Here is a 25,256-nt window from a genome sequence, read left to right on the forward strand (position 1 = left end):
AGATGAATTAAGTGTCATCTTGTGCCATGCATAGTCAGACTATGAAGTACAAAACATCCATTCATCCATCCATTTTCTGAACCGCTTACCGTTTTTTTCCATGTATAATGCGCCCCCATGTATAATACGCACCCTAGAAATGGCATGTTGATGCTGGAAAAAAGCCTGTACCCAAATTTTGACTCCCACTTAAGTCCGTAAACGTAAAATTCTTTCAGAAAAAAGATCATCTTTGGGAACAACCGGATGTTATTCTGCCGGTCAGTATCACTTTGCATGCGCTAGCAAACTCAATAGCGAAGAAATGTTTCCGATTTGTGTCGGGTGCATTGTGACAGCAAACGAGTAGGTGATCGAGCAAGCGTCTGATACGAGAGCATTGTGTTCGTATGGAGCGTGTTTGAAGTGAACAGCAGAGAAGAAAGCGCATCTGTAATGGCGGCCTCCGTATGATATCCGGATAAAAAATAAATAAATAATTTAAAAAAAATTGTTGTTTTTGTACCCATGTATAATGCGCACCCCAGATTTTAGGACAATAAATTAGTTAAACTTTGCGCATTATACATGGAAAAAAAAACGGTAGTCCCCACGGGGTCACGGGCGTGCTGGAGCCTATCCCAGCCGTCATCGGACAGTAGGCGGATGTCAGGTCTAACTACCATCCGACATTAAACCACACACTGGAAGGAAGAGGAGAAGAAAACCAGAACAACATATCAAGAGCAATGCGATTCTGGAAGGCCATTAGGGAAGTTGTGGCTAGCTGTTCGTGCACTGCCTCAAGGCCCGCTTGTCTCCAATTGCCCAATTTTTGCACGTTGTAATGGATGTAATTTATCCTGTCTACCTTTTTGTTTATCGTACACCACCAGCAAATGGAAGACTCCCATCCTGCTGCAATTTGGTCAACTACCGTTTTTTTCCATGTATAATGCGCAAAATCTAACTAATTTATTGTCCTAAAATCTGGGGTGCGCATTATACATGGGTACAAAAAAAAAAGATATATATATATATTTTTTTTTTTTTAATCCGGATATGATACGGAGGCCGCCATTACAGATGCCCTTTCTTCTCTGCTGTTCACTTCAAACACGTTCCATACGAACACAATGCTCTCTCTCGTATCAGACGCTTGCTCGATCACCTGCTCGTTTGCTGTCACAATGTACCCTACACAAATCCGAAACATTTCTTCGCTATCGAGTTTGCTAGCGCACGCGCAGTGATACTGACCGGCAGAATAACATCCGGTTGTTCCCAAAGATGATCTTTTTTCTGAAATAATTTTACGTTTACGGACTTAAGTAGGAGTCAAAATTTGGGTGCGTATTAAACATGGGTACAGGCTTTTTTCCAGCATCAACATGCCCTTTTTAGGGTGCGTATTATACATGGGGGCGCATTATACATGGAAAAAAACGGTAATTTATATTCACTATTTTATCTTTATCAGCCCCAAGGGGTCTTCACCTTGTACATCTACGCCTAACACCAGATAAAAATCATTGACCGATGAGACCCCCCCCTACCTGGTAATTGCAAAGCAGGAGATTCAAAAATTGTTTGAAATGAGTATGGGTTACTTTTGGGATTTGATATAGTCAGTCAAATCGAATTGTACTGGCCATTTTTCACTGGCTGCATTTGCTCTCTAGCCAAAGTAATTCCCTTAAAGCATCCGGTGTTTTGGTTGGAGCCAATTCGATCCATTTTGAGAATGCATCTATGATGACCAGGCATTATAACCCTGTGAATTGAGTTTAGCACATGTTAAACAAGCTTTACAATTTTTTTTTATAAATGTTTTGAAGATGAATCAAATTCATATGTTTTATAAAGCTGACTGAACTGCCCTTTCATCTTCTGTTGAGCCATGTGTCTACACCATGGCTCAATATTGCTGCCCATTTGTATCGGTTCATTTGTATGATAGGTCAGTCTTTTGGTCATTTATAGATGCCATTCTCTACTCTTGCCTCTCTTTTCGTCCATAATTGTATGATTTAGACAATCCATATGTAGTAAAATGTTGTATTACGATATATGATTTCATCTTCATTTAATTTGACACACCTTTCAAAATGCTACTCAGTGTCCCAGTGCACACATGTTTGTCTCAACCCGTGTTCCTCATCCTAATTTTTCCTTCCTCAAGGTGTCAAACCAATCAAGATAAAAAGATAAAAACCAACAAAATAACCGCCAGTAAATTAATATCATAGTTAATTGTTGTGGTTTCTTAACTTGAACTCAATCGCTCTCTTATTCTCCAATGTAAAAACTTGTATAGTCTCGACACAACCAATCGACTATTCCCTTTAAATTTAGCTTCGAAACGTCGTTATTTTATCATTTTTCTTCATCCAATTTCAGAAAGCAAGTTCTTTCCATCTCTCAAATTTTGTTTCATCAAGGTTAGGCATTAATGCAATGTGGACCAGTGTCTGGCCACAAACAAATTGCTTGCTTTTTTTTTTTCACTTCCTATTTTTACAAAATCGTTTTTGTTTGGCGGTGCAAATCCGACAGACTACAGTCTAATAAATTCTTTAGTGCACCTATATTTGCCAATTTCATCCTTTTAACACATAACACTTACAGCACTCAGACAACACAAAAACAGCAGAGACACAGCTCACAAACAATACCAACAAACAACGTCATCCTCTATTTTGACGTTTTGGTTATAGTTTCTTTCCTCATCAGTGCCTTTTATCCTTCATGCAAATATTGTCACATCTTCCTTAAGCATCACCCTGCTTCAAATATTCATAGCACCCCCCGTGCTACCCAGTGCGCCACCGAGCTGCCAGTACAAAACATAAAAAAAAGCAAATTAAAAACAACAAAACATTACCTTAATTTTCGAACTATAAGTCACGATTTGTTTCATAGTTCGACTTATACTCAGGAGCGACTTATATACATATATGGGGGGGTTACTTTTTTGGGCATTTTATGGCTGGTGCGACTTATACTCCGGTGCGACTTATACTCCGAAAATTACGGTACTCACCACTGGCGATGCTTTGTCAAGTATTTCTCAAAGATGACGCAACAGTGCTGTAAAGCATCTTGGTGTTGGTGTGGAGAGTAAAATCTTGTAACGTTATTTATAGCCGTTTCAAAAAAGTCACAGCTGTACCAGAGCCTGACAGTGAAAAGGTCAAAAATGCGCTTTTGCAGAGTGACACATTTTCGGCCATTTTCGACATGAAATGAAGTTGACCATTTTTAAAAGAAGTCTGATACCAAATCAAAATGGACTTAACTGGTTTCATTTTATTGAAAATGTGTGACACCTTGTAACATTAAGCTTTTCTAGTTTTTCATTCTTCATTAAAAATCGAACATTTTGTCACATTCAACTATAGACTATACAAATAGTCAATGAAAATAGTGCGATAGCACATTATTAAAGGAAAACAAAATCCATTCCAGGCACTTAACGCAATGTACAAAACACAAAGTTCTTCAAAAAGTCCTGAATGAGCTGAACGGTTTGAAGTAGAAGAAGTGAAGTAAAATGGTTCAAATCATTTGAGAATTCTCAAACGGGACATGTCGACGTAAAATATCGGCATTCGTTTGGGGACGCTGTCAGGGATCATGCAAAAGGTGGACATTTCCGGAACACGTGTCCCGAGATGTCCAGAATGACAGAATGAAGAACATTTTCTGTTCAACGTCTCACTTGAATGTACAATTCGGAGAAATTCAGGGCAAATGTGAAAAAGATCAGCAAGAATTCAATTTGAATGGGATGGGAGATGGGGAAAGACGACAAACTGTACATTGGAACAGCAATGAAAAGCAACGTCAATCATAACTGCTAATCACTCACCAGCCGGACATGCATTCTATCTTTGAGCGCCTCGTTCTCCCTGTAGACAAAGAGGGTGTCGCCCCGGGCCTCCTCTTCCTCCTCGGTGGCGAGCAACTCGGCGAAGGACGCCACGCATTGGTCGTGCTCCTGCAGGGAGGCCGGGTAGCACCGCGACCCGCCCTCGATGCGTATGGAGCGGCGCACAGGTGTGAAGAAGCGCACCTCGTGGCCGTCCGCCTGTCTCGGCTCCCGTTGTTGCCTAGACGGGGGCCTGCGGGAGAGAAAGGAGGCCACGACAAAATTGGGAACTTTTCCCACGTCTGTTGCCATGCTAATTATACTTCTCCATCCATCCTTTTCGATGATAGAGTAGAAGTACCCACCCGGGAGTGTCAGTGATCTTGTACTTGACCGTGGATGAGGCCCCCGCCTCCCCAGAGAGGAGAACCCGCACAGGGGGTGTCACCGTCGGGTCTTGGCCATTCTCTATCTGTCGGCCTTTGCTCGGAGTGCCGTCTGCTTCCGTGTCATCTCCCTCGCTGGCTGACGAGAAAAGCCCACATACTGTTCACTTGACCCGCTGTACTGTTGCTGGGCAAAAGAGCAGCACCGTAAAGCGGCTAACTACCTTTGGTCTCCTTCTTCTTCAGAATGTCAAACACCACCACGCGCAGCTCGTCCACGGGCTGCAGCGGATGAACGGAGACGCTTTTTAAAGCACGACACCAACACGCGCATTCAAGCGAGCCGATTGGTCGCGCTCACCTCCAACACGATACGAACAGCTTCCTCATACATGGGAAGGACATCCAGGTCACCCTCTTGCTCCATCAGGCGGGCCTTACAGATCCAGAATCGGGCAAACTTCCGGGACACTGGCGGCAGCCGTGAGAGGACCTCTTTCACCTGCGCCGGACAACCCTGTTGGGGGTCCGAGATGGTGCCGTGGTATTAACATTTGATCAGTCCTGTAAGATGACTTTTAATGGAAGTAGTACTCATCTCACACCCCGATAAGAATCAACGACAAATACCTCGGAATTGAGCCTCATCCATGTAGAGCACAGGTGTCAAACTCAAGCCCCGGGGGCCAGATACGGCCCGCCATATCAATTCATGTGGCCCGCGAAGACAAATTGTGCATCAAATTCGTGTGTCATTACTAGAATTGCAAATTGTCTTCACTTTTAATTTCTTTTTTTTCACTATATTTGACCCGTTTTTACTCGTCTGATTTGAAAACGAGTTATTTGTCAGTTTGTTTTGTAGCTTTTACTGTATATAATACGAGTAGGGGTGTAAATCGCGGGTTTTGTCACGATACGATATCGATACAAAGCCACACGATACGATATTTGCCGATATCTTAAAGCCTGCTGCGATTCATTCACGATATATCACGATATAGTGCTCTACGATCGATTTTTTTTTTTTTTTAAATAAAACATATAGAACAATATCCTTATTTATAACAATTCATACGCAAAATCAACAAGGTACTGCAAACTCTTTATTTAGGAAATTACAAGAGTATTGTAGTATACGTACAAAGTGCTTGTTTTAACACTGAACTTTGATGTCGTGTTTTTTCTTTAAATGTGCGGCGAGATTTGTGCTCCCTGAATATTTGATCACCGCATGGCAGGATTTACAAACTGCACGTGTCTTGTCCGTTGAGCCATCTTTTCTCTGGAATCCAAAGAGCTTCCAAACGAATGACTCGAAGCCTAAAGGGGAGCAAATTTCCTCGTCTTTTTGGACACTAGCCATAGCACCAGCCCAGGAGCCGCGTACTAGTTGTCGACTGCCCTTTCACGTGCCTGCTCTGCTCACAACACAACACAACACGCCGCCGCGCCACTGCTCCCGGAAAGAGGAAGCAAGCAACAATGAACTGGATTTCAAAATAAAGTCGCGTCCAATGTCCGAGGTCAAACACGGCGATATAAATCGATGTTTACGTTTAGCATCGATGCCAATAAATCGTAGAGCATTATATCGATTAATCGATGTATCGTTACACCCCTAAATATGAGGTGCTCATACATTTCATAATGGCCCTCCAAAAGAAGCTATGACTACAATGCGGCCCACGAACAAAATGGGTTTGACACCCCTGATGTAGAACGTGTGGTCAAATGAAAAGCGCGAGTGCAGACGAGCACATACGCAACATCTGACTGGATGTCTGGTTTGCTTGGACAACTGGCACACTTGGACCATTGCCTAACACGTGGGTGGCTATTTTGGCCCTTTCCAGCTCTCGGAGGAAACGATGAATGCCATGGCCACATGTACCTCAGTGAGCAGCTTCATGCAGTCAGACAGTGACCTGTCCACGTCACGGATGAACAAGCCAGCGTCCTCTTGAGCCTTCAGGGTGCTTGAGTGGGGTCGCGAGAGGACACGTCCAACGGAGGGCTTGGTCTGCATGGGAGGGCGCTTGTAAGAAATGCCTTTGGCTTCCCGCCATTCCTGCAGTTTCTTCCTGAAAACATGCGTCTCAGTTATCGTGAATTTCTAGTTAGACTTTGCTGAGTATGCCAGACAACATCCTGTATTGGCCAATTCTTCAACTTTTCACACGCGATTGCGCAAGTGACCCTTTTGTAGTTTTTCGAAAAGGAGCCGCAGGGAGAAAATGTGACGTCGCCCCGAGCACCAAAAATAAAAGGCGTTACGGGATCCAATTTCAAAATCCATTTTGTTAGGGCTGTCGCTGTACTATATTTTTGGAAAAGGAAAAAATAGAAAATAGAAATATTCGATTCAATATAGACGATAGAATGCCGAGATAAAATAGGTCAGCAATCTTACTGAGATTAAAACAGTAAGATAGATAAACTAGGTAAGCAATCTTGTTGCTGTTTAATTGAACAATCTAGTGCAAACAACGGGCTGAGTCAACTCTTTATACATTCGCCGCAGGAATGTTTGGTTTAAGACATGTATCTTGAACTGCTTGGGCAAAAGTTCACTTTTGGGATCACTGATCTCACTCCAGGACCACGTACTTACATTCTCTCTGCTTGCTCAGCGGCCATGTTCCTCCCCACTGTTTGAGACTTTGTCGCTTTGCTCTCCAATTTGGATTGGTTTACAACAGTGGCGCACGGTTCCGTCCGCTTTGCCGTCGGGGCGCTCTTTCCTTTCGGAGCCACGTCAGCCAGCTTAGGTTTGGCCACCGTAGGTTTCCTGCTCGCCGCCGCTTGAGACGTGCGTCCGACTACTCCTGATTTCTGAGTCGTCGGCCTTCCTTGAGGTTGACACGGGCGCTTGGCAGGCTGATTGGTCGTTTTGTCGGGGAGCCTGGCGAAAGGTCGTGCGTGCGACGAGGGCACCGCCGTTGATTTGGCTCTGCTTTTACAAGGCGGTTGTTCACCAAGGGTGGACTTGAGCTCTCGAGGGACAACTTGTCTCTGGTGAAGAGGCTTTTTCTTCACCAGAGCCTTGGAGGACGTCACAGCAGAACTCGATGGAACAAGTTTGGCGTCCGCCGCGGGGAGAGATCTCGGGACCCGAGGATGAATTAAGGCAGGGACGAGCCCTGTCCTGGTCTTCACCATGGGTCCTAGACTCAGCCGGGAGGTATAAGTCTTTAGAAGAGAAGAAACGGTGGGTTTTGGCCTAGTAGTGCTTGGGTTTTTGGCCATTGAAAGATTGGAAGATACTTTTCCTGTGGGCTGTATCCTGACTTTTGGCGCTTTTGGGGGAAAAGTGCTTGCCTTCAGAGTGGGAACAGTGTATGTTCCTCTGACTGTTGGCTTTTTACAGACTGTCGACTGTGTAGGCCGACTGCGTTCAGTCAGTACGTTCTCTTTGTTCCGAAAGACAAATGGCTTTCTGGGGGGCTTTTGGTTGTCGGTAAGACCCGAGGGTTGGACTTTTTTGGCTTCATGACGGAAACTAGTGGCAGGAGCTTTATTTTCTTTGCCCCTGATGAGCTGAAAGACAAAAGATGATGAAATGTCTCTACACTATGACATTATTTCCCTTGGTTTTTTTTTTGCTTTCAAGTGATCATCAAGAATTAGAATAAGCTTTGAGGTGAAGAACTAATACAACAAAAAAGAAAGATATCTAAAAGGACAAGGACAAAAAGGGGTTAAAAACAATTTAAAGAATTCAAAATATCCCTTCAGTTGCAGTCGCATATTTTCTTAAAGAAGAAACTCGTGGTATTTCCGTGATACTATCATTAAGTCTATCATATTACCCTCTGGGAAGAGGTTTCGCAGCATCCGCTGCAGGTCCAGCAACAGTTTTTTCCCTACTGCCGTCAGACTGTTGAACAGTCAACTTAGCATTCCTCTGCGCACTTTATAAATATTGTTTTTGTTTCCTGCACTGTTTACATACTTTATCACTGCTGCACTCATACTTATCTTATTTCATATTTATATAGTAATGTCACTATTTATTCAGCCGAAATATCATTTCATTGTGGAGAGCCGTATGCAACGAAATTTCGTTTTGTGTGCACCAAGTGTTTACAAAATGACAATAAAGTCTGTCAAAGTCATTAAGCCATTTCTTTCCCCCGGAATTGTGAGTGGAAAAAAATAGCTAGATAAGCACTGCAAGGTGGCCACAAATTAAACTGTCAAACGGATGCTTGTAGTAATGCTAGCTTGTTGTAAATCTAGAAAAAAAAAAAAAGCAATTTCAAGCTATTTAATTCCACTCCCGGTTAAAATTCATTGTCACAAACCTGTAATGCAGATGTCAATTTTGTAGTCTCTGGCTTCTTCCCTGCACGCTCATCGACGTTTAGTCTGTAAAGACAAATGTTATCATTTCAACAACAGAGAGCAGACCTCTGCCAAGATGCAAACAGGATGTGTCCAATGTTTTCCACTAAGGAGAAGTACTTCCTATTGAGGAAAGATAACATAACTTCTTACATTGAGTTGTGCTTTGATTTATTCTTCAAGTATTCCATGAACTTCTTCTTGCGCAGTTCTGTGATACAAACAAAGGTCAGTGGCAGACTAATTGCTATCAATGTTTACATGGAGTTTATATGTTGTTTTTTTACAAGGAAAATTCCTCAAGCCATCTTGAGCTGTTTTGTTCATTTCTCTTGGATTCATTTTTTGGCACGAAATGTCATAGATTCATATATTAAATCCAGTGGATTTTAATAACTGTGTATGAGTTTGTGGGGTCATTTGCTGGTCTATCAAGAATAAACATGACTACATGACAGGGCTCGAAGCTTATTTTTTGCCCAAGTTGCCCTCGGGCAAGTTGGAGAAAATGTTACTTGCCCGAAACAGAATTTTACTTGCCCGAATTTTTTTGGAGTGGATTTTTACTTGCCCGACACATTTTTGCAATAAAAAAGACAACACTATAAGTTTTGCCTTCATATGTTTTTATTCCATCATATTGTGCCTGCAGCCTGTTTTAATACAGTGTAGAACTTTTGATGCAATTAAACCACACTAGTCTACTGTAGTACCAAAATTCAACCGGAAACAAGCTCTGCTGGTGCGCAGGCGCAGAAGAGCCAGGGACGGGTGAGGGAGCATGCATTTAATTACGAAGCGCTTTGCCGTTATCAATGTATTGCAGACTTACACGAGAAACTAAACGCTCCCTAGAAAACAAAATGTCGGACCAGAAGCGGCAGAAGTTGCGAGAAATTATGCACAAAATCGTCTTTTTACAGCTTGAAAACATGGTATTATGGCAGGGCAAGTTCGGGCAAGTGAGGAAAAATTCTACTTGCCCGTCTGCCATCGCTACTTGCCCCGGGCAATCGGGCAATCGTTAGTTTCGAGCCCTGCATGAACATACACCAGGGGTGTCAAACTCGTTTTTTTTTCATGGGCCGCATTGTAGTCATAGCTTCTTTCGGAGGGCCAGTATAACTGTCAACCCAAATAAATGTATGAGCACCTCATATTATATACAGTAAAAGCTACAAAACAAACTAACAACTCGTTTTCAAATCAGACGAGGAAAAAAATGGTCAAATATTTAAAAAAAAAAAATATATATATATATATATATTAAAATACAATTTGCAATTCTAGTAATGACACACGAATTTGATGCACAATTTGTCTTCGCGGGCCACATAAAATGATGTGGCGGGCCGTATCTGGCCCCCGGGCCTTGAGTTTGACACCTGTGTATGTCATACACACGAAGTATTCGTGCCTCACAATTTGCGATGTATCGTTCAAATATGACATTTAATGAGCAATATCGTACAGACAGCATACCAACAGGGTTTTGATACATCGTGTTACACGGGGACTATAAATTCTATTATCATCGTTCTCTTCGTCATCCGCGAATGCATAATTAGCATTAGCAGCTAGGCTAAATAACGTCGTCATTGACCCAAACACGCTTTTCAGACCTTTTCTGCTCTCAACGTTGATGGGAGCATCTTCGTCCATATTTTCTGAACAGCTTATCTTCCAGCACGTTTACATGGAAATAAGAGCGGTTAGTTCCCAAACAGCAAGACCAAATGCGCACTGGACAAACGGCTTTGAAAGAACCGGGTCGCCTCCTTCTGCTCATCGCTGATTGGACAGTTTTGAATTTGCGCAACGTCAGTTCTTGCACTTGTAGGGGATTGGTGGAAACGTTCATCAACAATCAAACGACCTTTTTAAAACAAAAATACGCGTATGACGGAAATAAACAGAATCGAATTACAAGAATGACTAGATGTTAGTTGTTTGTTTCGGTTCTCAGGGTACTGAAACATTTTTTTTTAAAGAGTCTAAAAATAAATTAATTTTAAAAAGGTGGAAAAAATGGGGTGGTTTCATATCTCTTATAACATAAAGAAAACCGATGTGGAAATGGAAATGTTTAGAATGTGTTGAGTTGCTTTTTTTTCTGGGTGAAGAGGGAGGAACTTACACTCCACCACAGTTGGTGATGGTAATGCGCCTTATTAGTCAAATGCCTACCGTCTAAAAAGACGAAGAAGAAATAGAAGACGAAGAAGATTAGGGAGAACAAGAAGAAGAAAAGGTTCAAGTCTTGCGTCTTCTGCAATGACGTCAAAAATATTCAACGAGTTAATAAGGAACAACGATTGTGGGCGTCGACGAAATATTCCGATGATTGAAGGAATAATTGCAATCACTTAATCAATTCGTGGGATTGAAGAAAAGCATAGTGTCACCCATGGTAACACGCATGAGGAAAAACCCGTCAGTTGCTCGGCTTGTGGCGAAAGGCAATTTTGATTTGGAATGTTCTCGAATTTTAGTAGTCCTAAACGGAAACAAATGTACACACACTTTTTTATTGGAAATAACTTTTCTTAGATTTTAGCGAACGAAATACGCGTGTTAACCATGGCGTCGCACGAGAAGCAATTTTGTCCGGCGAGAGAGGGCAACGAACGACAACGACGTCAAACAATGCCACACTTCCAAGGTTTGCTCACATTCTTGCTGGCTGATCATTTAACACATTTGATCTCGTGCTCCCCTGCCACACAATCGCATTCATTGTAACGGTAAACAAAGTTCAAATATTTGGGAATCACTCTTCCAAAAGACGATTACATAAATTGTAATGTGTCTAAAATAAAATAAATAGTGCTCCAAGTACCACCATAATGACCAACATTAAAGTGCAGTAGCGTGGTAGGTCTAAGTGTTCATGAAAATAGTACTTAGTCAACAGTATTATGTATATGAGCCACATGACATGTGCCAAATTGTGTTTGTGTTACTTGTGTCCTGGAGATGTCCAGCAGCCAAGTGCTCGGCAGGAGTGGAGGAGCTCGCTTTTGCAGCAGGACAATTCCCAGCTTCCCCACATCAAGGAAGAAGAGAAAATTGACATCAGCAAGTTGCCACTGCCTGTTGTGAAGAGTGAAGAGGAGGAAGAACATCCCGCTCACTTCAAAAAAGAGGACCATCTCCACATTGAGGAAGAGGAGCAAATGGATGTCAGCAAGTTGCCAGTGATTGTGGTCTCTGTGAAGTGTGACGATGATGAAGATGAAACACCCCAGTGGTCGCAGATTAACCACGAGAGCCCAAGTGGAGGTACACTGCCGAACAATCTGTTATCGCCGCTGTCGGACACCAATGGCATCGAAGAACCTTTGAGGGATGGCGCAGATTGCGAGGACAAGCAGTTGAATTGTGGAGAGGAGGAGGCAGCTCCTAAAAAGAAAACTTCTCACACACGTAAATGTCACACAGCTGAAGAACATTTCAGCTGCTCAATTTGCGGGAAAAAATTTGCTCAAAATAGACCCATGATTAGACACATGAGAACGCACACAGGAGAAAAACCTTTTAGTTGCTTAACTTGTGGTAAGGCGTTTTCTCTCAAGGAATATATGAAATCACACGTGAAAAAACACACAGGTGAAACCCCCTTTTGTTGCACATTTTGTGGTAAAACATTTTCTCAAAAGAAAACATTGCAATCGCACATGAGGACGCACACTGGAGAAAAACCCTTCCGTTGCTCATTGTGTGGTAAAAAATTTGCTCTCAAGCTAAACATAGTCAAACACATGAGGACACACACAGGGGAAAAATCCTTTCTTTGCTCAACATGCGGTAAAACCTTCTCGGAAAGGCATCGTCTAGTATCGCACTTGAGAACGCACACGGGAGAAAAACCATTCGCTTGCTCGACTTGCGGTAAGACCTTCTCACAAAGGCATCATATGGCGTCACACGTGAAAACACACACAGGGGAAAAACCTTTCGTTTGCTCCGTTTGTAGTACGGCGTTTTCTCGAAAAGTCAATCTCGAGATACACACGAGAACGCACACTGGGGAGAAACCTTTTCGTTGTTTAACTTGTGGTAAAACGTTCTCTGTCAAAGCAACCATGGTCAAACACATGAGAACGCACACAGGAGAAAAACCCTTTCATTGCTCTGAGTGTGGTAAAAGATTCACTCAAAAGGTAAACATGGTAATACACATGAGATCTCACACTGGAGAGCAAGAATTTTGTTGATCCGCGTGTTTTTTTTTTTAACGATTTTTTGCAGCACAACCACAAAGCCAGTACCAACCCTTTTGAAGCGAACGTGTTGTACAGTCCGTCCCGGGAGGCCCGTAGTTTGAATTAATCCTCGCAAATCTGGCGTTGGTCTTCCCTTACTTATGATTTCTTGCTTTGACTGAAAGTCAAGTTTTGAACATTTTCGAGATTATATCCTCCATTTTTAGGGAAAATAAAGCCAAATAGCAACGCGTTAGCACCGAATGTTGTTGGTTGTTTTTCTTTTCTCTTTTTTTCTTCTTCGTAATTTACTCTCGCGTTTACTCGTGTCATGAACTATTAGCTCACTATCGCCCCATCTTCGCGGCAAAGGTACTGGCTGCCTCAAGGCTCGTATTTTCACCCGCTGACTGCAAGCAAGCACGCACCGTTTGCACGCGCTCAGTACAGTGTGTGAGTGGTGCACACGCTCACACGCACGCCCTGAGCGGCACAACCTGTCACTGCCTAGCCTCCATGATTCTCGTCTCCCGTTGTTATTTGAACAAGAAATACAGCTATTTTGACTATGAAAATGATCCAAATGGTTAGGAAACACACCAAAATTGCATTAAAAGCATAGACCATAGGACAGATATTATATTATGTTTTATTATATTATTCATTTTTTATCAACTTATGGTTGAGGAAACCCTTTACCGCCCCTGGTGGCAAGGTGAGGCACTGCCTCATCTGCCTCCTATGAGTGCACGTGCCTGGTTCTTTTATACTATATTGTGTGCTTATGATATTTATAGTATTGTTTGCCTCCAATTAAATCTTTATGGTGTGACCATTTGTTATTTCTGCTTGCATATGCTAAATGTATGTTTTGAGTTAGTTTGCTTCCCTTGTATTATGATGTGTGAAGGTTTGTCCAATCCTAGCATTACCACTAGTGGTCTGTACAATCAAAAGCTTTCAAAAGCAAAAAAATTAAAAAAAGAAAGAGGTACCACAGTGAGCATGAAAAAAAAAAAAAAACAGATGTATTTTATGTAGCTTATTTGCAATTTGGGTCAGTTCGGTTCAGTGCTTCAAAAGTGCAGTGCACATCTTTGCATGAAACAGTCAGGGGTCATGATGCCATCAATTTGTTTGCATGGTTGTCATCTTGTGACTTTTTTTTTTTTTTTTTAACATGACACTAGTGTGGTGGAATTTTGATATCTAATCAAAAGTCAAAGTCAAAGTCAGCTCGATTTGTGCAGTACGTTGGGCGCAGGTTTAGTGCCATCTCGTGTGGGGTTTGCATGTCTGCATGCGTAGGTTTCCTCCCACGTTTCAAAAACATTCATGATAGGCCGATTGACCGCTCCTACTAGTTTTTCTTATTTTTTGGAAGGGGGGTGATGGGAATGATGTGTGTCCTGCCACTGCCTGGCACCCAGTTCAGGATGTGCCCCCAGCTGGAATAGGCTAGCCGCGACCCTCGTGAGGATAAGCACTTCAGGACAATGGATGGATTTCATGACGTGGAAAGCAATAGAGTACATCTCTTTTTCCAGATTGTTACAAAGAGCCATGCAAAAATGCACCCAAATGGCGTCATGAGGTCTGACTAATAGTCGTACATCAGGAATAATAAAGTATGATCTAATTGACCAGATTAAAAAATTGCCCTGTCCAAATCAGTAAACTATTCAAGAGGTGACACCAATTGTCTTTCTTATTTTATTGTTTTTTTGGGGTCAATTAAACATGGTCAAACAACAGATGGAATAATAATGCATGGTAAATTTAACAATAAGTAAATGAAATATCAATTATGAAAATGCATGGTAAATCTAAGAGAATAACAACATGGTAAATTGAACAAAATAATAATATTGCATGGTAAATCATAATATCACATGTTAAGTCAAGAAAAAGAGGAATGCATGGTAACTTAAACAGAATAATAACACATGGTAAATCTAACAAGTCGTCTAATGCATGGTTAATCAATCATAATAATGCATGGTAAATTGAACAAAATAATAATAATGCATGGTAAATCATAATATCACGTTGTCAAAAAGAACAATGCATGGTAACTTAAACAGAATAATAACACATGGTAAATCTAACAAGATGACTAATGCATGGTTCAATCATAATAATGCATGGTAAATTGAACAGAATAATAATAATGCATGGTAAATCACAATATCACATGTTAAGTCAAGAAGAAGAATGCATGGTAACTTAAACAGAATAATAACACATGGTAACTAACAAGACGACTCATGCATGGTTAATCAATCATAATAATGCATGGTAAATCAATCAGTCAATCAAAAGGCATGGTAAACCAAGCAGAATGATCATGCAAGGTCAATTGCATTCATAGGATTACTCGCAACTTCCATTGGCACTTCCCAAATCCACCGGATAACGCGCTGTGGGCATCTTGCACACGTAGCCGTTTAATTCCATGCAGGACATCTTCTTCCATTTGCCAGACTAAAAGTCAAAATGAGATTGATTTCAAATCTAAACTTGTCTTCGGCGAGCGGGTCAATCTTTTCTGCACCTACCTGGCTCAAGGTGGTCACGCAATTCTCCATCAGGCCGGTAGGTTTTCCCGGAGCCCAGTTGGCGAAGGTCACCTTCTGGCGGTCCGACCACACGAATCTGCCGCGATTGACCAGGTCGTTGAGTCCGGTCCACGTGTCTCCGGGGGCTGCAGAGGACAAACAGCAACAGAGTTCTCAATGGCTTTCCAGATATGGCAGATATCGAGCCAATGTGAGCGACGCACCAGACTTCAAGAGGTCCTGCAGCCAATCCCGCTCAGCCTCGGAGCGAATGGACACCAGATTGGCATCGAGACCCCAGCAGAAGTGTCGAGCGCCGTACCACGTCTTTGTACCATCAAAACGTTTGTAGCAGAAGTCCGCAAACTCCTCCCAGTCAGGTCCCAAGCATGTCGGCTCTGCGCGCAAGATGGCGTCACGTGAAGAAATGCTTTCTATTCTGGACGGTCTACTCACCCGTGTACACCTCAAAAGTGTAAGACGGAGACGGAGACTTGTTAACATATCTGCAGACAGTGAAATGAGAATGAGCCGGGCATCTTTAAGTGGACTCGCCAGTGAAAGCGGACCACGCACACTTTCGAGACGATTCCGTTACAGGTGGAGCTGTTGTAGGCTGTCTGTGGCACTTCCTTCAGCAAAGTCACATCTCCTCCGATGTCAATGATGCCCGAGTGAATAGCAGCCGCACAGATGTTTGAGTCCTGCACTCAGAGAACGTTTCAGACATAGAACAAGAACGCCGCTTGCAGGTCGTGCGCTAATTAACATACTTGGTCGTAGATTCCTGTTCCATAGACCTTGTAGCCGGCCTGGGCGCAGCCCAGTGGGCACCGCACCCTGCGGAAGTAGTTTGTTTAGTAAGGAGGAGGCTTTTTGGCAAGAAACGTCATACCAGGTCTGACTCACGTCATTGAACCGTCGAGGCTGAGGTCGGTGGCTGTGCTGCTGCATAAGATGTCTGTGGGTCAGAAGGGAAAATCAAAGCCCGTTTCTTGCTAGTTTCTCACTGCACTCCAAACGTCGTACTCACGAGCGGTGTCGTCAGACGTGCACCCCAAGACGTCAAAGCGTAGGCCCAAAAACTTTGGCAGGAGGCGGACGTACTTGGCGAACACGGGCCTGTTTAGAATATACGTCCCCACAGAAGGCTGGAAACAAAACACGCGCGTTTGCAATGAACGACAACAGCCTGGACGACAAAGTCGAGAGTTAGCGACCGCTCACCTGTATTGGGTGGCGATACCAAGTCACTCCGTCAATACTGAACTGCATCGCAAATACGCTGGAACTTTGCAATCGGTATGTACACTTCTGGGTCTCAATGCCTGTCACCTTGAAGTTCTGACCGAGGTTCACCTGGATCCAGCTGCCGACTAAGGGCGGAAGGCATTCCATTGCACAGGATACCAAACTACTTTTTTTTTTTTTTACGTACGCATTTTGGAGGCTCTCCAGCAACCGCTGCCCCCCAGACGCGCTTTGTGAGGTTCGGCATTGATCGCAGAGGAAGAGGCTGAAAAAGAAGGGTCTGGGATTCTCCCGTCAGCGATGCCCAGACGATCAAGACACACTGAGGAAAGACACAAAAAAGACAACGTGGAAGGAACGCTCGCTCATTCATTCTCATGTCTGGTCACCCGTTCCTAGCCGACGCTCTATCTGGGAATCCGTTGGATTCTTTCCTTGGCACATCATCGGCAAGTGTCAGGATGTGAAGCCCACCTTTCTTCTCACAGCTGTAGACGACGCGGAGGTATTTGGAGACACCAGGGCAGGAGTCCGTATCCCAAGGGTAAATGGGGCAAATCTGATAGTTGTCACACAATCCTCTGAAGTGACGGAGAGCCCCTTCCACCCTGCAGCCACCTGCAAGTGACAACACACCACCATTTCACTCGCACACTTCCATACTGACTTCAACTCGTCACAGGACGTAGGGGATTTGAATGGTTAATGACTATTAGAAAAAGAGGAATCCAAAAAGCGCCCGGCTTAGCTCTTTTTTACCGTTTTCTATTATTATTCCAAGTCAAATAAACATTTTCTATTGCCATCGCTCACACGTCGATGCATTTTGATATTGAGTTATATGTTACAAACGAGTTACCGCCAACGCTGACGGCGTGTGAAAACCTCCTGACAGAAACGGCAAGCCAAAAACAACGATGCCACTGGAGGATTCTTACCGCGTGATCCGCCGCCACTCGGACAGACGTCGCTATCCTTCCGTCCATAGAAAGCCGACCGTATGCGGATGACTCTTTCATCGGGACATTCGAGGGATGTCGAATCGTCTTGGCAGAGAAGCTCCTCCTTGTAGCCTGTGAGAGCACAACCGTTGACTTCTCTCCGTCTTTTTTTACACAGACGTTGAAGGCGACTTACCGTCATGTGGCGGCAGCTGATGTGTCTTTCCTAGAAGCGGGAACCAGAACGTGGATGTCGACACGTGATGACGGTCCACCGCGGGGCGTCACATCTCACTTACCTCTTTTCTTGCAGACGTAGCCTCTCTTCTTGTCGCACTTGTCGCGCTTCCAGTCGCCGCTGCCAGTGAGCAAGAAAAGACATTCCCCCCCTTCAGTGACACCTGGAGGGAGGGAGGGAGAGAAACAAGATCTGAGCGCTCATCCGTTCCTCCAAAGTGCAGCTGACAACCGCCTCAGCCCCACCTGCACTCGGGTGGAGGTAAGAGAAGGAGGATCCGTCAGTCCACTTGTCGCCGTCACGCTTGATGGAGGCGTCGGCGCCCAACCACAGGGAGGCATCACCAATCAGACTCTTGGTGTAACCTTTGGATCCCAAAGAGAACATGCAAGATTCCAAAACGACTCACATTTGACTCTGCACTACAACTTGATGGGTGCGGCTCAGCCATGACAAAGCGCTAACAATACTGCAACAGAGAGTGAAACAACAACAAGAAAGAACAACAACAACCGAGCAACGCTGGCCATATCTCGCTCGGGTTTATCAGGTTTTGAGTTGGAAAGGAAGGTATAGCAGGAAAAAAAGGTTTTAGCAAATTCATGGCCAGCCTACCGCGTACGAAGACATGACGCCCTTTTTCGATTTACTTTAGCTTCTATTTCTCGTTTGCTTCATGTTGGCGAATAAGAATTGATCCACTTGTTTACGGCCAATATATTTTAATCCATGGCGCCCTACCGTGTACGAAGCCCTGCTCGCGCGAGTCGGCGATGCTGAGCAGGTTCCCTTGGCGGCCTTTGCAGTCGGCTTGCGCCTCCTGCCAGGTCTTGGCGGGCTGAAAGTTGAACAGGTAGCAGAAGTCGTCCGAGGGGTCGTCCAGCCACCAGCCGCATTTGTCAGTCCAGCCTGCGAGACAGACGGCGCAGGAGGGCAAAACAGCATAAGACAGCGGAGAAGACGGCGGCGGTGCGAGACACCTACCATGTTGGCTGGCTAATGGTGGCAGCTGTCGAGGCCGTCCACGCTTGGCTGCAGGGGAGCGCGAATGAGTAAATGCATGAAGGAGTGAGTGCTCAGAAGGGACATTTTTGCACCTGTTTTGCAGACAAATGGCCGCTTCGTTGTGCAGGGGCTGCCGCCGATCTCCCCAACAGAATTTGGGAACGCGCAGTCCCCCGTGGCGCCATTTTGCCACGTGTCATAGTCCTGCGGACGACATGAGGGTGTTGGACTCTCGGCTTCCCAACGCCCTTCCTCCGCGCAATTGTTGTGCTCCAATTTCAACTTTCCCAACCTAGCTCGTGCAGAATGACTTTTCCAAAGTCCGTCAGCAATTTACTTACAAAAGCTGTTCCGTCACTATACTCGTAGTTGTTGCTTTTCTTCTTCAGTCCCAGCCAAGAAAACCAAACGCTTTGCGAGTGATCTTGAGGAAAGGAAGGACAGCAAGAGCTTCAGGGCAAGAAGAGCTTCGGCCAAATGACGGCAGCTTTGTGGGACCGACGACTGCGGCGGTTCGTCTTAGCGCTCACCATACACGAATTGAGCCTCTTGCAGTGAGTGGACGCTAGCCAGGTGGCCTCTCTGAGCAACACAGAACTTCTCGGCATCCTCCCAATCTTTGTACAGCTTCGAGTAAAAGTAGCAATGATCGCCATACAGTAGGTTGCCCGTGTCGCAGGTGGAAGCTGAGGCCGCAATGGAGAACATTGAGGAGGAAACCACGACCACATGGTTAAAGTGCAAATAAGCGTGCTGCAACTCACTCTCCACTACAGCAAGACCACTTTTGGGGGAACACGTCCGTCCCTTCGGGCAGCCTGCAAAAAAATAAAAGACCGTTTGCGCCTTTCAACGGCAACGTGACCGCAGACGTGGAGGCTTACTCAGCGGTCGTTTGCACATGTAGGTCAACGAGGAATCACAGGAGCCAGACCTCCACCTGCCGGGCTGACCCCTTCCCCCTTGGTTGACGTAGGCGCAGGACGCGACGTCGGCGCTGTCGGTCGATTATTAAAAAAAAAAGAAGGAATTTTCCTTCAGTGGTCCTTCTCAAAATTGGTTCCAGAACCTTTACGCGTCTCCGCCTGACAACAGCATGCAAAGTTGTTACGGCTTACCTTTCGAGTTGATTTGAGGCCCAGTTGGTGCGTGTCGTCTTCTCGCCATCGGACCAGGTCAGCTTCTGGCTCCCGCCTTCAAAGCGACACCAGACGTCGTCGCATTTCTGGGGGGGGGTTATGGTTAGGGGGGGGGAAAGAAAAGGGCTCCAGTTGTTGCTGCAGAGTCCACGACCGCTTGCGCTTCCGTCTCACCAGGTTGGAGAGTCCCAGCCAGAAGCGGGTGTCCTTGCCCATGGTGTCCTTCACAAAGCCCTCCTCGGCCGAGGAGGTGATGGAGAGCAGGTCGCCGCCCTCCCAGACGCAGTGGTGCCAGGCCCCCAGCCAACCGTTGGGCTCCTCCACCTTCTTGTAGCAGTTGGCGGCGTGCTCGAGCCACCCGGGAGCACACTTGCTGGCTGAGGGCACAATTTGGGGAAGAGATCAGAGCACACTCCTTGTTTTGGCTCTTCAGTCCACCATTTTGAGCAATTTGCAGGTCACGGGTGGCCAAAACTTGTCTCGCACATGTTCTCAGGCAAATTGGAAGATCCGGGACTCGACTTGTTAGGTTAGCCCAGTGCGGCGCGATACCAAGGGGGGCGGCGAGTGTGACACCAGGGAACATGCTTTTCTTTTGGCTGTACTAGATGAAAGGGTAATTAGACATCCACTGCAGTAGGTGGCGGTATCACTGGAAGAGTGTGCGCAAGGAGTCTCCGCTCTACAGTGGAGAGCGCACGGAACGTTCGCACACACAGCACAGAGCAGGGGGGGAAAAAAGTGCAGTGGGACACCATGGAAAAATATTGAGCAGGGTTGCCAACAATCATCCCACTTTGTGAATGCTACTTTAGTCAATCAGCAAGCACTGTAGGCATCGTATAAAGCAGCGTACCATATTGCTCAGTGCAAAACAAAAACACCATTGCAGAAGAGCTGATACTACCTGCAGCCGTGGAATGCTGCCTCATTTTGATTAAAGAACAGCACAAATTGTTTTATTTATTTTTGTTTTGTAGGTTACACTTTTTTATATATTGTGCTCCTGAGTATCTTATTTATTGCTCTTAATATAATGTACGTTTATTATTATTTTATTGTATTTATTTGTATTGCTGCTCGGTGGCGCACTGGGTAGCGCGTCCGCCTCACAGCTAGGAGGGTGCGGGTGCGATTCCACCTCCGGCCCTCCCTGTGTGGAGTTTGCATGTTCTCCCCGGGCCTGCGTGGGTTTTCTCCTGGCACTCCGGTTTCCTCCCACATCCCCAAAACATGCTTGGTAGGCCGATTGAGCGCTCCAAATCGTCCCTAGGTGTGAGTGCGAGTGCGTATGGTTGTTTGTGGCGGTAAAGAAAATGGACGGATGGATGTATTTTTTTCCATCATAAAATGGCAGTTGGTCAAGAATGTTTATAGTTTGAATACTTATAATTTATTTTTTAATTCCAGGCAGTGATGCACTTTGATCTGTTACAGACTAAAAACAATGTTAATAATAAAGTTATTCTTTATTGTAAGTTGATCTATTTTTTACTTACTTTTTTTTAATGTTAACATGGATTGCGAGAAATATTTTCTTCATCATCATCACAGAAAATAATTGAAAAGCACTGGGTTAGCCCAATGGCATCAGAGACGTTTACAATTTGAAATGACCCCCCAAAAAAAAAAAAATCACCTTTATAAAGCACGGTTGTGAAACAAACATTGCCACATGCGAGTCAACGTGAAAAACATTCAAGTACATTTGCGCACTTAATGAATTAAGAAAAATTGCACAGAATCTACTGACTAATTTTGTCAGGCTACTTACCGTCAGAAGACAGCGAAGGTTCTGCCACTCCTGCAAGAAGAAAGGCAAAGACAGACGTCAGGGTACAGACGGACGTCGGGGCAAAGACGGACGTCAGGGCAAAGACAAACGTCAGAGCACAGATGACGGCCAGCGGAGCATCACAGCTTACTCACCTTTTTTCATCTTCTTGCAAACGTAGCTTCTCTTCTCTTCGCACGTGTCGTGCTTCCAGACGCTGCTTTTAGTGATTAAGGAAAGACACTTGCCCTCTCCGGGGTCACCTGGAGGGAGGGAGACAAGATCTCAGCGCTCCGCCGTTCCTCCAAAGTGCAGCCCACAAGCATCAGACATGCTTTCAGACCGACCTGCACTCGAGTGGATGTAAGTGAACGGGGATCTGTCAGTCCATTGGGCGTCATCTTCCGTGGTGGAGACATCGGCGCCCAACCACAGAGAGGGCAGAGACCCGACGTAACCTGTGGACCCAAGGCAAAGGTGGAACAGGATCTAACAATACATTATATTTATAACGCACTTTACAGTCGGAAGAATCTCAAAGTGCAAGGACAAGTATAAAACAACTGGACGACAACCAGGATATGGGAACAGGAATTACGGAAATGCTCAAGAGGTGAGTTTTAAGTCCGGTTTTGAAAGAGTCAGTAGATTGGGGTGCTCTTCGGTGGATCTTCCAGAGATACGCTTTACTGACCCGCTCAGTGAGCCCATGAGGCGCATTTTGGAACGACACCATTCATTCGAGTCATTCATCCATTCATCCATCCATCCATCCATCCATCCATTCATGACACCAACAAATGGCCGCCTACCCTGCACAAAGACCTGCTCCTCGCGGTCGGTGATGCTGAGCAGGTTCCCTTGGAGGCGTTGGCAGTGGGCTTGCGCCTCCTTCCAAGTCTTGGCGGGCTGGCGGATCATCAGGTAGCAGAAGTCGTTGATTGGGTCGTCCAGCCACCAGCCGCATGTGGCAGTCCATTCTGCGAGGCAGACGGCGTAAGACAGCGCAAGACAGCGTAAGACGGCGGCAGTGCGGGACACCTACCCGGCTGGCCGACTAATGGTGGCAGCTGTGGAACCCCTCTGCGCTTGGCTGTAGGGGAAGGGGGGGGTGTTTACAAATATGAGCAAATGCTTGATGTGTGCAGAAGGAGCGCTCGGGAGGGGCCTTTGCACCTCTTTTGCAGACAAATGGCCGCTCCGTTGTGCAGGAGCTGGCACTCAACTCCCCAGCAGAATTTGGGAACGCGCAGTCCCCCTTGGTGCCATCTTTCCAAATGTTGTTGTCCTGCGGACGACATGAGCATGTTGGACTCTGTCTGCTCGGCTTCCCAACGCCCTTCCTCGGCATTTCAAAAGGCATTTCACTTACGTAAGTTGTTCCGTCACTCCACTCGTAGTCGTCGTCCTCCTTCTTGAGTCCCACAAAAGCAGATATTGAGGTTTGCGAGTGATCTTGAGGAAAGGAAGGAGAACACGAGCTTCAGGGCAAGAAGAGCTTCAATCAAATGACGACTGCGGCGGTTCCTCTTGGTGCTCACCATACACAAATTGGGCCTCTTCCTTGGAGTGGACGCTAGCCAGGTGGCCTCCCCAGCCAAGACAGAATTTCTCGGCACCTTCAAAGGTTTTAACCGTCTTCTCGTAATGATAACAATAATCGCCATAGCGGAAGGTGTTTTTGTGGCAGTCGGAGGCTGGGGCCGCAAAGAAAAACATGACCATGACAAGATGTTCAAGTGCAAATAAGTGTGCTGCGACTCACTCTTCATTACAGCAGGACCACTTTTGGGCGAACACTTCGGGCAGTCTGCATGAAAAAAAAAGACCTGTTTGAGCTTTTCTCTTTCCAAAGTCAACCTGATTACAAACGTGCAGGCTTACTCAGCGGCCGTTTGCACATGTAGGCCAACGAGGAAAGACAGGAGCCAGACCGCCACTTGCCGGGCTCACCCATTCCCCCTTGGTTGACGTAGGCGCAGGACGCAACGTCGGCGCTGTCGGGAGAAAAGAAACAAGCAATTACCGTTTTTTTTTTCTTTTCCCTTTCCCCAAGTGGCCCTTTTCAAAATTGGCTCCCCCGCCTGACAACAACATGCAAAGTTGTGACGTCTTACCTTTCGAGTTGATTCGAGGCCCAGTTGGTGTGATTCATTGTCTGGCCATCGGACCAGGTCAGCTTCTGGCTCCCGCCTTCAAAGCGACACCAGAACTTGTCGCATTTCTGGGGGGAAAAAGAACAACAGTCCCACTTGTCGCAGCAGTCGACGGCCGCTTGCGCTTCCGTCTCACCTGGTTGGAGAGTCCCAGCCAGAAGGGGGTGTCCTTGCCCATGGTGCCCTTCACAAACTCCTCCTCGGCCGAGGAGGTGATGGAGAGCAGGTCGCCGCCCATCCCGACGCAGTGGTGCCAGGCCCCCAGCCAACCGTTGGGCTCCTCCACCTTCTTGTAGCAGTTGGTGCCGAGGTCGCCCCACCCGGGAGCACACTTGTTGGCTGAGGGCACAATTTGGGGAACAGATCAGAGCACACTCCTGTTTTTGCCCTCCAGTCCACCATTTTGAGCAAAGGGCAATTTGCGGCTCACGGTTGGCCGAATCTACATTTTCTCGGGCAAATTGAAAGGATCCGGTACTCGACTTGGTTAGCTTAGCCGAATGGCATCAGAGACGTTTACATTTTGAAAGGATTCCCGAACATTCACCTTGGCGCTTGAGAAACAACCAAAGTGCCGCTGTACAAGGTAAAATGATGCAAAAAAACATTTGTGGTGGAGTACTTCATAAAAACAAAAAAGCACAGAATTTGTCGGTTGGCATCCAGGGTCATTGTTTTCGACGCAGTCGAAGGCGACTTACCGTCAGGAGCCGGCGTAGCGTCTTTTACTGCGAAAGGAAAAGACAGACGTCAAGGCACAGACAGACGTCAAGGGGCGATGACAGTCAGTCGGTGGGGCGTTGCCTCTCACTTACCATTTCCTTTCTTCTTGCAGACGTAACCTCTCTCCTCGTTGCACGAGTCGTAGTGCCAGTTGCCGTTGCCAGTGAGGAAGGAGAGACAATTATCCTCGGGGGTACCTGGGGGGCGGGAGAGAAGATCTCAGTGCTCCTCCGTTCCTCCAAATGGCAGCAGACAACCGTCTCCGGCAGACCTGAAGTCGTGTGCACGTAAGTGAACGAGGCTCCGTCATCCCACGCGCCTTCGGCACTGATGGGGACATTGGCGCCCAACCACAGAGAGGATGCTTTCATCAGAGCCCTGATGTAACCTGTACCAGAATGAACGACATCATCAAGAGGAGCCGAGCGAGGAGGACGAGTCATCCGTTGAGCTGCGGGTGATCGACTTTCTCAGCTCAAAAGGAATTGAGTTAAGACAGGGGGACCATCGAGAAATATTAAAACCAAAGCAGCAATAACAGTGCGGTTTGCAAACACAAATTGGAGCTACTGAAACAGGGTAGACGCCTGAGGGGATCAGACCTCAACCAGCATCTGACAAAAAAAAAAAATGCAGATATTGCATATGTGTGTGTATATATAGCGAAAGGCTTAAATATTTCT

General features: G+C 45.7%; 3 protein-coding genes across 4 annotated transcripts; 1 reads left to right on the plus strand and 2 right to left on the minus strand.

The window, feature by feature from the left end:
• Window positions 1-3,268: 3,268 nt before the first annotated feature.
• ckap2l (cytoskeleton associated protein 2-like) lies at window positions 3,269-10,389 on the minus strand. Of its 2 annotated transcripts, none has more exons than XM_061277671.1 (9): window positions 10,206-10,388; window positions 8,737-8,794; window positions 8,544-8,607; window positions 6,851-7,776; window positions 6,131-6,320; window positions 4,598-4,753; window positions 4,461-4,518; window positions 4,216-4,375; window positions 3,269-4,103 (listed from the first exon to the last, which is right to left on the minus strand). In XM_061277671.1, the coding sequence occupies exons 1-9, from the start codon at window positions 10,243-10,245 to the stop codon at window positions 3,839-3,841; spliced, it is 1,917 nt and encodes a 638-aa protein (XP_061133655.1). In that variant the 5' UTR covers window positions 10,246-10,388; the 3' UTR covers window positions 3,269-3,838. The 2 variants fall into 2 exon arrangements, 1 of the variants encoding a protein (XP_061133655.1); XR_009714359.1 differs by having other exon boundaries at window positions 3,962-4,103; window positions 4,216-4,371; window positions 10,206-10,389.
• A 396-nt stretch (window positions 10,390-10,785) lies between these two features.
• Window positions 10,786-13,620, plus strand: LOC133153679 (zinc finger protein OZF-like). The gene is made up of 2 exons (XM_061277675.1): window positions 10,786-11,245; window positions 11,560-13,620. Exons 1-2 carry the CDS (start codon window positions 11,164-11,166, stop codon window positions 12,798-12,800), a joined length of 1,323 nt encoding a protein of 440 aa, XP_061133659.1. The 5' UTR covers window positions 10,786-11,163; the 3' UTR covers window positions 12,801-13,620.
• An 849-nt stretch (window positions 13,621-14,469) lies between these two features.
• Window positions 14,470-25,016, minus strand: LOC133154053 (secretory phospholipase A2 receptor-like). Its single transcript, XM_061278439.1, has 39 exons — window positions 24,845-25,016; window positions 24,666-24,770; window positions 24,552-24,578; window positions 23,987-24,189; window positions 23,812-23,918; window positions 23,579-23,691; window positions 23,460-23,504; window positions 23,236-23,391; window positions 23,067-23,149; window positions 22,871-22,982; window positions 22,740-22,787; window positions 22,507-22,674; window positions 22,042-22,152; window positions 21,850-21,957; window positions 21,695-21,724; window positions 20,095-20,297; window positions 19,900-20,006; window positions 19,666-19,778; window positions 19,546-19,599; window positions 19,312-19,467; window positions 19,123-19,205; window positions 18,874-18,985; window positions 18,761-18,808; window positions 18,518-18,685; window positions 18,022-18,141; window positions 17,838-17,939; window positions 17,735-17,764; window positions 17,536-17,670; window positions 17,072-17,215; window positions 16,785-16,919; window positions 16,574-16,722; window positions 16,380-16,497; window positions 16,256-16,307; window positions 16,120-16,186; window positions 15,923-16,050; window positions 15,803-15,852; window positions 15,571-15,744; window positions 15,347-15,492; window positions 14,470-15,272 (listed from the first exon to the last, which is right to left on the minus strand). Exons 1-39 carry the CDS (start codon window positions 25,014-25,016, stop codon window positions 15,162-15,164), a joined length of 4,293 nt encoding a protein of 1,430 aa, XP_061134423.1. The 3' UTR covers window positions 14,470-15,161.
• Window positions 25,017-25,256: the final 240 nt, after the last annotated feature.

The sequence above is a fragment of the Syngnathus typhle genome, linkage group LG5 (assembly GCF_033458585.1).
Source record: "Syngnathus typhle isolate RoL2023-S1 ecotype Sweden linkage group LG5, RoL_Styp_1.0, whole genome shotgun sequence".
In the NCBI taxonomy this organism is placed as follows: Eukaryota; Metazoa; Chordata; class Actinopteri; order Syngnathiformes; family Syngnathidae; genus Syngnathus; species Syngnathus typhle.

What these genes read in the sequence shown, in the direction of transcription:
- ckap2l (XM_061277671.1), bottom strand. Translation starts at nt 10,245, where the DNA reads ATGGACGAAGATGCTCCCATCAACGTTGAGAGCAGAAAAG. An exon ending in CAACGTTGAGAGCAGAAAAG is followed by an intron (nt 8,795 to 10,205) that starts GTCTGAAAAGCG and finishes TTTGTATCACAG; the next exon opens with AACTGCGCAAGAAGAAGTTC. An exon ending in AAGATCACTGACACTCCCGG is followed by an intron (nt 4,104 to 4,215) that starts GTGGGTACTTCT and finishes TCTCTCCCGCAG; the next exon opens with GCCCCCGTCTAGGCAACAAC.
- LOC133153679 (XM_061277675.1), top strand. Translation starts at nt 11,164, where the DNA reads ATGGCGTCGCACGAGAAGCAATTTTGTCCGGCGAGAGAGGGCAACGAA. An exon ending in AACAATGCCACACTTCCAAG is followed by an intron (nt 11,246 to 11,559) that starts GTTTGCTCACAT and finishes TGTGTCCTGGAG; the next exon opens with ATGTCCAGCAGCCAAGTGCT.
- LOC133154053 (XM_061278439.1), bottom strand. Translation starts at nt 25,016, where the DNA reads ATGACTCGTCCTCCTCGCTCGGCTCCTCTTGATGATGTCGTTCATTCT. An exon ending in GGCTGGGACTCTCCAACCTG is followed by an intron (nt 20,007 to 20,094) that starts GTGAGACGGAAG and finishes ACCCCCCCCCAG; the next exon opens with AAATGCGACGACGTCTGGTG. An exon ending in GCCATTTGTCTGCAAAACAG is followed by an intron (nt 18,809 to 18,873) that starts GTGCAAAAATGT and finishes GCTCCCCTGCAG; the next exon opens with CCAAGCGTGGACGGCCTCGA.